The sequence below is a fragment of the Heterodontus francisci genome, chromosome 1 (genome assembly GCF_036365525.1).
Source record: "Heterodontus francisci isolate sHetFra1 chromosome 1, sHetFra1.hap1, whole genome shotgun sequence".
In the NCBI taxonomy this organism is placed as follows: Eukaryota; Metazoa; Chordata; class Chondrichthyes; order Heterodontiformes; family Heterodontidae; genus Heterodontus; species Heterodontus francisci.
In genome coordinates, this window is record NC_090371.1 from 172,068,592 (window position 1) to 172,081,551 (window position 12,960).

A 12,960-nucleotide genomic window follows, 5' to 3' on the forward strand; every position below is an offset into this window, starting at 1 on the left:
TGTAATTGGAAACTTGAGTGTTGGATACCATGAAAGAGAAAGAATTTTTAAATAAATAAATGAATGAAAACAGATTTGGACATTTGAGGCTCCCCCTTTCATATTATCTTTTTAATAATTTTCTTTCAAAAAATTAACTTATTTGCAGAAACTGGGCAAATTTTTAACATGTAGCACCACAAAGAACTGAACCATTACTTGCAGTGCAAATCAAGAATGGATTCTGTGCCTGGATACTTAAACATTACTTTTGGGTAAGCAAGCTATATCCTCACATTAGCGTGGGCAGTTATCTAATTGTATGACAATAATAATAATCAAACATTATTAGTCATTTTAAATGCAATCAGTAATTTAAATTTTCATTTTAATAATGGCCTTTTTGCAAGCTAAATGGTTGATGGTGAAGGCCTGTTGCCAAGTTTATTCAATGCGTTACAAGGAAATCCTTCCTCCTCTCCGTTGTCTTGGTTTTTCTTACCCCTGTTTTTTTTCGCTAGTGCATCTGCTTGTTCCCACAGGTCATGGCCATGAAGGAAAATGGAGGTGATGTTGACATAGGTAGAGGCCAGATGATGAATCATTTGTGGAATGGCAACACTTCCACCATTACTGGCACTAGGTCCAGGCTGGGAACCTCCGGAACTGGCAGGGGATGGTGTCTGAGACAGTGGAGAAGGTGTACCAGTACCTCTGAACAAAACGACAAGAAATTAAGGCTAATCTTATATGCAAAATACCTAAACATACATCATCCTTTGTCCATTAAGGTGGTTGTTCTCCTCTGCATTCCCCCTCCCCCACAACCCAAAAAGTAACACTGCAAGCAATTTCTTAAAAGTCAAACTAGAGGTCCACCAACTTACAACAGATTAACTCCATTACAAGAAATATCGGATACAAAACAACCTATCCATGCAGTCCAGATCTCATGCAAGTCTTAACAGTGAATATGACAGGTTATTTAACTGCAGGAAGCAGTAGAGTAGACAGGGATGACTTGATCATGTTTTGCACTGATGGATAATCGGCAATGGCAGCCTGTACATTCTCCATAGTTGTATGTCATTAAGTCAAAACTGAAGGATTAACATTGTTGATTTAATGGGTAAATTGAGCTGTGTTAATCCACAGTTGATTAATAGGGAATAAGCCAAGATATATGGCAGTAATAATATGTATATTTTAGGTAATGCAATATTTGAAGTATTGATCTAAGGAGATGAACATTACAGCTGCATGCACTAATTACCTGGCAACGCAAGGAGATGGAGCTTGAGCTGTCCTGGAAGAACTCTAGAACACAAGACAAATACTCAATTTGCTGTAAGTTTTGGCATCAGCAAAACTACAATTTTTTTTCCACTCTTACTTTTCTTTCTTCCTCTTCTGAAGATGTTGACTGGTGCTGGGGTACTGTTTCTCATATGCTGACTCCAGTCTAACCCTTTGCCCAAATGGCCTTTCTTCCTGCATCAACTAGTCGCGTATGTCAATTACATAGGGCCGTGGAGAGGTATGACAGCCAAGCTTGACCATACCCCCATCCGACAGTTAAATGTGCACTTTTGGGGAGGATTCGGCACGAATGCTCACTTCCCCTCCCGCAACATTTTTCCCGAGCTGCAGTTCTCCCAACCGTTTCATTGGTTGAGATTAGCTCATGCAACACAAACCAGCATTTGAAAAAGTCATCTTCCTCATTGTATGGGTTCATACCAATTAGTGCACATGGCAAAGTTAGTAGTTTAAAGACTGAGCTTTTGTCAACACTTGTAATGCATTAAGTGCTTAACTAATATAACCTGAAAAAGTACATGGACATCACAAGACAGTTATGTAGGTGACTCAGTTATTCACACCATGTGCTTACCTTGAAATGTTCGGTTAAGGTCCTTGAGTATTTCAAAGCAGTATCTTTCTTAAATCGGAACATTGCCATGAAAAGCAGAGACTGGCAGCGGATACTGTTAATTATAAATGTAAAAAGGAAACAAAATTACAGCAAAAGCAGTTCTCAACACACCTACAGATACAAACTGAAACAAAACAGGACATTACAGCAATTACATTTCAACTTTTAAAAAAGAAATCAGCTTTGAAACAGTTAGTACTTAAGAAAAATTCTAGCATAAGCAACAATTAGATGGAAAAAAGAACTACCTAAGGCTGCATGGCAGCTCAAGACCAACAACATCACTGTGACTACGATTGCAGTACAGTATCTTTCTTTCATTTCTGTGGAATTTAAGATGTTTGGCCACTGCATAACTACAGAATAGAGCAGGAGTAAGCCATTTGACCCTCTGAGTCTCCTCCACCATTCAACAAAATCATGGCTGATCTTCAATCTCAACTTCACGATCCTGCACTATTTCCTTTTTTAAAAAAAATTTGTTCATGGCTATGCCAGCATTTACTGCCCATCCCTAACTACCCTCAAGGTGGTGGTGGTGGTGATGAGTTGCCTTCTTGAATCGCTGCAGTCCATGTGGTGTAGGTACACCCACAGTTCCAGGTTTTTGACCCAGTGACAGTGAAGTAACAGTGATATGGAGGAACTTGCAGGTGGTCCCATGCATCTGCTGCCCCTGTCCTTCTAGGTGAAAGAGGTCACAGGTATGGAAGGTGCTGTCGAAGGAGGCTTGGTGAGTTGCTGCCATGCATCTTGTATATGGTATACACTGCTGCCATTGTGTGCCAGTGGTGATGGGAGTGAATGTTTAAGGTGGTGGATGGGGTGATCACCAAGCTGACTGCTTTGTCCTAGATGGTGTCCAGTTTCTTGACTGCTGTTGGAGCTGCAGTCATCTAGGCAAGTGCTGAGTATTCCATCGCACTCCTGACTTGAGCCTTGTAGATGGTGGACAGACTTTGAGGAGTCAGGAGGCGAGTTACTTGCTGCAGAAATCCCAGCCTCTGTCCTACTTTTGTAGCCACAGTATTTATAAAGCTGGTCCAGCTAAGTTTTCCACTGCTTCCCATTGACTCCAGTTTTGCTAGGGGTCCTTGATAGCACACTCGATCAAATGCTGCCTTTATGTCAAGGGCAGACAATCTTACATCACCCTTCCGCAAGTCGGCTCTTTTGCCCCTGTTTGGACCAAGGCTGTAATGAGGTCTGGAGCTGAGTGCCCTTGGTGGACCCCAAACTGAGTGTCACTGAACAGGTTATTGCTGAGGAAGTGCTGCTTGATAGCACTGTCAATGACATCTTCCAACACTTTGCTGATGATTGAGAGCAGACTGATGGAGTAGTAATTGGCCGAATTTGATTTGTCCTGCTTTTTGTGGACAGGACATACCTGGGCAATTTTCCACATTGTTAGGTGGATGCCAGTGTTGTAGCTGTACTGGAATAGTTTGGCCAAGGGCCTGGCTAATTCTGGAGCACAGGTCTTCAGTACTACATCAGGGATGTTATCAGGGCTCATAGCCTTTGCTGTACCCAGTGCCTTCAGTTTCACGATATCAAGCGGAATAAATCGAATTGACTGAAGACTGGTATCTGTGATGCTGGGAGGCAGAGATGAATCATGCACTTGGCACTTGTGGCCGAAAATGGTTGAAAATGTTATCCTTTAATTCCCTTAGTACCCAAAAATCTATCGACTTTTCACAACCCTCTGAGCGAAGAGATATCTCCTGATCTCAGTCCTAAATGACTGACCCCTTATTCTGAGACGGTGACCCTGCATTCTACATTCCCAGCCAGGGGAAACTTTCTCAGCATCTTCCCGGTCAAGTTCCTTAAGAATTTTATATGTTTCAATTAGATCACCTCTCATTCTTCTAAACTCCATGAGAATAGGCCTAGTTTACTCAATCTCTCCTCATAGGACAATCCCCTCATCCTAGGAACCAGTCTAGTGATGCTATGTTGCACTCCCTCTAGGCCAAGCATGTCCTTTCTCAGGTAAGGAGACCAAAGTAGCACAGAGCTCCAGGTATGGTTTTGCCAATGCTCTGTATGCTTGTAGTAACACTTCTTTACTCTTGTACTCAAATCCCTTTGTAACAAAAGCTAACATATCATTTGCCTTTCGAATTGCTTGCTGTACCTGCATGTTAACTGTGTGATTTAGGTACAAGGAGACCCTCTGAATGCAAACGTTTTCCAGTCTCTTACCATTCAAAAAATATTGAGCATTTTTATTTTTCCTACCAAAGTGGATAACTTCACACTTCGCCACATTGTATTCCACCTGCCATGTTCTTGCTCACTCACCCAACCTGTCTATATTCCTCTGCAGCCTCTTTGCATCCTCCTCACAGCTTATTTTCCCACCTAACTTTGTACTGTCTGCAAACTTTGAAACATTACACTCAGTCCCCTCATCCAAGTCACTCGCAGACTATAAATAGCTGAGGCCCTTGTCCTGATCCTTTTGATACCTTGCTCGCTGAGGCCTGCTAACCCAAGAGAGACCAGGTTATTCCTGCTGTTTTCTGTCCATTAACCAATCCTCAATCCTATGCTAAAATATTACCCCCAATCCCATGATTCCCAATAATAGCCCTTTGTGTGGCACCTTATTAAATGTTTTTTGAAAATCTAAATACACTACATCCACTGGTTTCCCCTTATCTATCTTAGTAGTTACATCTGAAAAAACTCCAGCAGATTCGTCAAACATGATTTCCCTATCATAAATCCATATGGACTCTGCTTAATCGTATTATGATTTTGTAAGTGCCCTGTTACCAGGACCCCAATAATAGATTCTAGCATTTAGCCTATTACTGATATTGGGCTAACTGGTCTATGGTTCCCCATTTTCTCTCTTCCTCTTTTCTTAAATAGCTGGGTTATGTTTGCTATCTTCCAAACCTTGGCAATTGTTCTAGAATCTAAGGAATTCTACAAGATCAAAACCAATGAATCCACTATCTCTGCAGCTACCTCTTTTAAGACCCTAAGATGCAGGTCATCATGTCCAGGGGATTTGTTGCCACTTAGCCCCATTAATTTCTCCAGTATTATTTCTTTAATTATACGGATTTCTTTAAGTCTCTCATTCTCACATGGTTCCCCATTATTTCCAGAAAGTTTTTTGTAGCTTCTATTGGGAGGACAGATACAAAGTATTTGCTTAATATTTCTGCCATTTCCTTATTCCCCGGTACAATTTCACTAGTCTCTGCTGCTTATAGATTCATGTTTACTTCCACTAATCTCTTCCTATTTACATACCGATAGAAACGTTTATAATCTGTTTTCGTGTCTCTCTTTCCTGGTCCTCCTTTGCTCAATTCTAAAATCTTCTCCATCCTCAGGCTTACTACTCTTTTTGGCAACATTATAAGCCTTTGACCTATTATCTTTACATTCTCTTGTTAGCCATGCTTGAACCTCTTTTTCGATAGGGCTTTTGTGCCTTAAAAGAAAGTATATTTGTTGCAAATGATGTATTAATTCTTTAAATTCTTTCCATTGCTTGCCTACCATGATACCATCAACTCACCCCTCATACCTACATAGTTTGCTTTATTTGCATTTAAGACCCTAGTTTCAGACTTAACTAAATCACTTTTAAACAATATAAAATTCTATCATATTATGGTCATTCTTCCCTAGAGGCCCCTTTATTACAAGATTATTGAACAACCCTTTCACAGTGCATAATAGAAGATCTAAAATAGCCGGTTCCCTAGTTGGTTCCTCGACATACTGATCCAGAAAACTAACTTGTATGCATTCCATGAACTCATTCTCCGCATTATTACTGCACATTTGGTTTGTAAATTTATATGATAATTAAAGTCCCCCATGAATACATTACCCTTATTACATGCACCTCTCATTTCCTGGTTTTTACTTTGCCCTACACTACAACTACTGATAGGGAGCCTATAAACACCACCCAAAGTTTTCTGCTCCTTGCCATTTTTTAGCTGCACCCAAACTGATGCTATTTCTTGATTTTCTGAGCTAAGATACCTTCTCTCTCCTGCCTCTCTCCCATCCTTTATTACCAGGCTATCCCTCCTGCTTTTCCCTTCTGCCTATCTCATCTAAAAGTTAAGTATCCTGGAATATTTAGTTCCCAAACTTGGTCACTTTGCAACCACATCTCCATAGTGGCTATTAGATCAAACTTATTAATTTCTGTCTGTGCTATTAATTCAACAAATTCATTGCAAATGCTTCACGACATCCTCCTCTACAGTTTGTCCTCCCTGGCAATGCCCCAGTTTAGTTCTACACCTACCTCTTCCAATTAAACCAGCCTGAGATATGCCCTACAACTCCATCTTCACCAACCTTCCATTTGTTGCTTGCATGCTGCCCTTCAGCAACAGCATTCATAGACACAGGGTTAACTTGCACATGCATGCTGAAGACACCCAGATCACCTCTCTGCCACCATCCTCCAGTCTTTGATTGCCACTAATTGAACAGATAGCACAGTGAACATCATGTCTGAATTAGCAAGAACTGCCTTAAATTCAACATCAGCAAGACCAAGGGAATCCTAATAGGAACATATTAGTAGGAGTAGGTCATTCAGCCCGTCGAGCCTGCTCTGCCATTCAATTTGATAATGGCTCATCTCGACACCACTTTCCTGTGCTATCCCCATATCCCTTGATAGAATCGTAGAAAGTTTAAGGCACAGAAAGAGACCACTTAGTATCCAGATATCTATTGATTTCTGTCTTGAACATGCTCAATGATCGAGCTTCCACAAACCTCTGCGGTAAAGAATTCCAAAGATTCACCACCCTCTGAGTGAAGAAATTCCTCCTCATCTCAGTCTTAAATGGCCTATTCCTTATTCTGATGTCCCCTGGCTCTAATAGGACTCCTGCCAAAGACTCTGCATTTTAACCTGAACTCCATCCTTCTTCATGGTAGCTCACTCATACTGATCCTAACAGATTGCTACCTCAGTATTGTGTTTAATTCTGAGTTGAGCTTCAAATCTCACATCCAAGCCAACATCAAGACTCATTTCCACCTTTGTAATATTGCCCGCCTCCACCTCTACTGCCACTGAGGCTCTTTACACATGATAATTTCCAGACCTGATTACTCAAAACACTCTTCTTGCTTGTCTCTTAAGTTCAGCTTTCACAAATTGCAACTTGCCTAAAGTTCTGCACCTACATGGTGCAGCTATGAGGAAAGATTGGATAGGCTGGGGTTGTTCTCCTTGGAACAGAGAAGGTGAAGGGGAGATTTGATTGAGATATACAAAATTGTGAGGGGCCTGGATAGAGTGGAGGTGAAGGGTCTATTCACCTGAGCAGAGGGGTCAGGGACGAGGGGGCATAGGGTTAAAGTGATTGGTAGAAAAATTAGAGGGGAGATGAGGAAAAACTTTTTCCACTCAGAAGGTGGTGGGGGTCTGGAACTCACTGCCTGAAAGGGTAGCTGAGGCAGAAATCCTCAACTCATTCAAAAGGAGCCTGGATATGCACCTCAAGTGCCATAATCTGCAGGGCTACGGACCAAATGCTGGAAGGTGGGATTAGAATAGGTGGATCGTTTTTCGGCCTGCACACACACAATGGGCCAAGTGATCTCTTTCTGTGCCTTAAACTTTCTGTGATTCTATGATCTATTACTCCCCATTTGCTCACCAGCCTTCACTGCTTCTCTATCCTCTGATCCTTGTCTTCCTCTATAGGCCCTTTCCTGGCTTTGCTCTTCTCTGCCTCCAAAACCTTGTTGTGCCACAAGCATCTGTCCTCCTGTCTTTTTTATCCTTTTTGCTGCGGCATCCTTCAGCTGCCTCATTTCCACAATGGCATACACCATCAAGAGACTCCTCACAATCCATCAATTTAAATTGTGAGAAACCTTTTGGTGACGAGCCTTAACCTTTTCCCCCACCATTGCTTGGCGTTTGGGTACTTTTGCCTTTGTGATGCGTTTAGGACATTTTATTAACATTGAGCCTTTTTAATGTAAGTGCAAGTTGTTACCTACCATAATACTACAAATATTTTTTCTACAGTAGTTGCTGATGAATCAGTGAAGTTTTTTAGTTTCATAATGTACCTGTAAGGAAGTTAGAAAATGAAAATTACACTTAAATATTTAAGTGCTTAACATAATGCTAATTGAAAATGGAAATCGACAACTTCAATAAACACCTTATAGTAAAATCATTAATGACTGAAGAAAATGATCAATTTGTTATCTAGATCAAGACATAAGGACACCTACTTGATTAAATCCACTGTTTCAGAAAACATGGTATAAGCAGACTTCGGTGGCTGGGCCTCACTTTCCATGGCTATTCCACTTTCAACAAACGATAGTGCAGCATCCAAGTAGTTGAAAGCTTTCCCAATCTTGTCTAACTAAATTATGGGAAAAAAATAGGCTCAATATTAAAAATGTGGGTATTCTTACCATGAGTTTATATTTAAAAAATCAGGTGGATCCCTGGTGCGTGCAGTTAGATTCTCTCAGCTGGGGTAACAGTATGAGCATTACAATTTGCCTCAGGATCCCATGGCAAGAGTGCAGGACTAAAAGAAAAGTCTCCCCGATTGCTATCCAATCCTTGCTGATGGTGCACATGCAGGGATACCGGGTTGAGGAAAAGATCGAACAGGAGGTAATTCTGCTGCTCTTGCCCATGACCGAATCGCTTGCCAACAATCACCATCAAAGCACATGTATAAATAATGGCCATTTGGGAAGTTACTGGAGGATAGGCGACAGCCATGGACTGTATCGCATCAAGCAAATGCCTTCAGAAGAGGAGTGGGAGGAAAATAAAAAGGAAAACACCCTCGGTAAAGTACAATGCTGTTGAAAAAAAAGCTTAAACCTGACTGTAAGCCTCCAATTGTGTCTTGCATTCATTTTGTTGTGCGAGAGCGGGAACAGGTGAGAGGAGCCGAGAGCTAAAAGGAGCCGAGACCAGAAGCAACAGCGAGAGCAGCGGCTGTGAGAGACGCTCCGTCCTGTGGACCTGCTTGACCAGCAAAAATCGAAGTGTGACATCACAGGAGAGCTGGTAAATGATTGGTGGGTATTTCTTTCTTCTGTGTCTCGTGTTTTATTTTGTAGTTTTGGCCAAGTGATTTAAATCAGGCGACGTCATTACAGGTTAAGAGTACACTTAAATAGTTTTTTTTGAAATACTGAGATCCAAATTAATTAAATAGAATAGAGATGGCTGGGCAGGCAATGTGTTGCAGCTGTAGTATGTGGGAGCTGGTGGACGCCGGTGCTAACCACGGTGACCACATCTGCAGCAAGCACTAGCTGCTCAAGGACCTTCGGCTTGGAGTTGATGAGCTGGAGTCCAAGCTGCGGACACTGCGACACATCAGGGAGGGGGAGAGTTACCTGGACACTGTTTCAGGAGACAGTCACACTCCTTAGATTAACTACCTTGAATTCAGCCAGTGGTCAGGGACAGGAGGGTGTGACTGCGAGTGAGGCAGGTATGGGAATCCAGAATTTAGCTTTAGAGGAGCCTCAGTCAGTGCCCTTATCCAATAGTTACGAGCTTCTTGCTCCCGATGTGGACGAGGGCACAGGCTGCAGGGAGGATGAGCAAACCGATCACAGCACCGTGGTTCAGAGTGCCATTCAAGTGGGGGGAGAAAAGAGAAATGTAGTTGTAATAGGAGATAGCATAGTTAGGGAAGTAGATATTCTTCTCTGCAGCAAAGATAGAGAATCCTGAAGGCTGTGTTGCCTACCTGGTGCCAAGTTAAAGGACATCTCTTCTGGGCTGGAGAGGAGCTTGGAGCGGGAGGAAAAAGATCCAGTTATCGTGGTCCGCGTAGGTACCAACGACATAGGGAGGACTAGGAAAGAGGTTCTGCTGAGGACTATGAGCAGCTCGGGGCCAAATTAAAAAGCAGAACCACAAAGGTAATAATCTCTGGATAACTACCTGAGCCACGTGCAAATTGGCATAGAGTAAATAAAATTAGAGAGGTAAACGTGTGGCTCAAAGATTGGTGTGGGAGAAATGGGTTCCGATTCATGAAACACTGGCACCAGTACTGGGGAAAGAGAGAGCTGTTCCGTTGGGATGGGCTTCACTTGAACCATGCTGGGACCAGTGTCCTGGCAAATTGTATAACTAGGGTTGTACATAAGGCTTTAAACTAGTTGGGGGAGGGGGGGAGGGTTCAATTGAAAGGAAGTTTAAAAAGTCAAAAAGTAACAAGAGCAGAGGTGCAGGGTGAAGGAACATACATTAATCAGAGAGTGACAGGAAGGGACAGAGAATACAAGCACAAGAGTAGAGCAGAAATTAGAACCAGAGTCGGTAAAAATGGTAAAAAGTCAAAGCTTAAGGCTCTTTATCTGAATGCATGTAGCATTTGTAACAAGATAGATGAGCTGACGGTACAGATAGAAATAAATGAATATGATTTGATAGCTATCACTGAGACGTGGTTGCAGGATGACCAGGACTGGAATCTTAATGTTCAAGGATATTCGATGTTCCGGAAGAATAGGCAGAAAGGAAAAGGAGGTGGGGTAGCTTTGTTATGAAAGGAAGGGATCAGTGTAGTTGTGAGTAATGATATAGGTGTAATAGATCATGATCTCGGATCAGTTTGGGTGGAAACAAGCAATAGTAAGGGAAAGAAATCACGGGTGAGAGTGGTCTAAAGGCCCCCGAAGAGTACCCTCGCTGTACGACAAGATATTTATCAGGAAATAATGGAGGCATGCAAGAAGGGCACTGCAATTATCATGGGTGATTTTAATCTGCATACAGACTGGACAAGCCAAACTGGCAAGGGTAGCATGGAAGAGGAATTTGTAGAGTGCCTCAGGGATTGTTACTTAGAGCAATACGTTGCAGAACCTACCAGGGAACAGGCTACTTTAGATTTGGTATTGTGTAATGAGGTAGGATTAATAAGAGATCTCGTAGTTCAGGATTCTTTCGGGGGAAGCGATCATAACATGGTAGAATTTCAAATTCAGTTTGACAGTGAGCAACTCGGGTCTCAAACCAATGTCTTCAACTTAAACAAGGGCAAATACAGAGGTATAAAGAAAGAGTTGTCTAAAGCGGGCTGGGAAAATAAACTACAGGGGAAGTCAGTAGATGAGCATTGGCAGACTTTTAAGCAGATATTTCATAACACTCAGCAAACATTTATTCCAGTCAGAGGGAGGGACTCGATGAGAACAATGAACCACCCGTGGATAACAAAGGAAGTTAAAGAAAGTATCAAATCAAAAACAAAGGCGCACATAGCGGTGAAAACTAGTGGTAGGCCAGAGGATTGGGAATTTTTTTTAGAAACCAGCAGCAGATGACTAAAAAAACTAATAAAGAGGGAGAAAATTAATTATGAGAGTAAATTGGCAAGAAATATAAAAACAAACAGTAAGAGCTTCTACGGGTATATAAAAAGGAAGAGAGTGTGGTACCCTTGGAGGATGAGACTGGGGAATTAATAACAGGAACAGGGAAATGGCAGATAATTTAAACCAACATTTTGCTTCCGTCTTCACGGTGGACAACACGATAAACATCCCAACAATAATAGATGAGCAAGGTGTAAATGGGAGGGAGGAACTTGTAACAATCTCTATCACAAGGGAAAAAGTGATGGAAAAAGTGATGGGACTAAAGGCAGACAAGTCGCCAGGGCCTGATGGGCTGCACCCAAAGGTTTTAAAAGAAGTGGTTGCAGAGATAGTGGAGGCATTGGTCATAATATACCAAAACTCACTGGATTCCGGTAGGGTACCACCGGATTGGAAAACCGCTAATGTGACACCCCTATTCAAGAAAGGAGGGAGACAGAAAGCAGGAAACTATAGACCAGTTAGCTTAACATCTGTCATTGGGAAAATGCTAGAGTCCATTATTAAGGAAAAAATAGAAGGACATTTAGAAAAACATAATGCAATCAAGCAGAGGCAACATGGTTTTATGAAAGGGAAATCCTGTTTGACAAATTTGTTAAGAGTTCTTTGAGGATATAACAAGCAGAGTGGATAAAGGGGGACCAGTATTTGGATTTTCAGAAGGCGTTTGATAAGGTGCCACATAAAAGATTATTGCACAAAATAGGAGCTCAGGGTATTGGGGGTAATGTGTTGGCATGGATTGAGGACTAGCGAAAACACAGAAGGCAGAGAGTCTGTATCAATGGGTCTTTTTCAGGTTGGAAAGCCGTAATTAATGGCGTGCCACAAGGATCGGTCCTAGAGCTTCAACTATTTACAATTTATATTAATGACTTAGAGGAAGGGACAGAATGTAATGTATCCAAATTTGCTGCTGATACAAAAATAGGTGGGAAGGCATGTTGTGATGAGGACACAAAGAATCTGCAAAGGTATATAGATAGGTTAAGCGAGTGGGCAAAAACTTGGCAGATGGTGTTCAATGTGGGAAAGTGTGAGGTAATCCACTTTAGTAGGAAAAAGGCAGATTATTATTTAGATGGAGAAAGACTACAAAATACTGCAGTACAGAGGGATCTGGGTGGTCTTGTGCATGAAACACAAAAGGTTAGCATGCAGGTGCAGTAAGTAATTAGGAAGGCAAATGGAATTTTGGCCTTTATTGTGAGGGGGTTAGAGTTTAGAAATAGGGAAGTCTTGTTACAACTGTACAGGATATTGGTGAGGCCACACCTGGAGTACTGCGGACAGTTTTGGTCCCCGTATTTAAGGAAGGATATACTAGCATTGGAGGCAGTTCAGAAAAGGTTCACTAGGCTGATTCCTGGAATGAAGGGGTTGTTTTATAAAGAACGGCTAAACAGGTTAGGCCTTTATTCATTGGAGTTTAGAAGAATGAGAGTTGATCTTATAGAAACATACAAGATATTAAGGGGGCTTGACAGGGTAGATGGTGAGAAGATAATTCCACTAGTGGGGGAATCTCGAACTAGGGGACATAGTTCGAGAATAAGGGGGCGCACAATTAAAACTGAGATGCGAAGGAATTTCTTCTCTGGAATTCTCTGCCTCAGAGAGTTGTGGAGGCTAGGTCACTAAAT

The 12,960-nt window shown here is 41.9% G+C and overlaps 1 protein-coding gene across 3 annotated transcripts in view; it reads right to left on the minus strand.

Annotated features, from left to right (window-relative positions):
• Window positions 1–12,960, minus strand: part of LOC137373671 (AF4/FMR2 family member 1-like) — a 187,243-nt gene that overhangs the window by 7,457 nt on the left and 166,826 nt on the right. For 2 of the 3 annotated variants that reach the window (XM_068038805.1, XM_068038796.1), the window contains exons 16-20: window positions 8,177–8,313; window positions 7,937–8,008; window positions 1,874–1,967; window positions 1,253–1,296; window positions 482–693 (exon numbers count right to left, since the gene is read on the minus strand). In XM_068038805.1, coding sequence (XP_067894906.1) covers window positions 482–693; window positions 1,253–1,296; window positions 1,874–1,967; window positions 7,937–8,008; window positions 8,177–8,313 — 559 coding nt within the window. Of the gene's footprint in view, window positions 1–481; window positions 694–1,252; window positions 1,297–1,873; window positions 1,968–7,936; window positions 8,009–8,176; window positions 8,314–12,960 lie in introns of those variants that run through there. The other variant, XM_068038816.1, reaches the window with a different exon arrangement.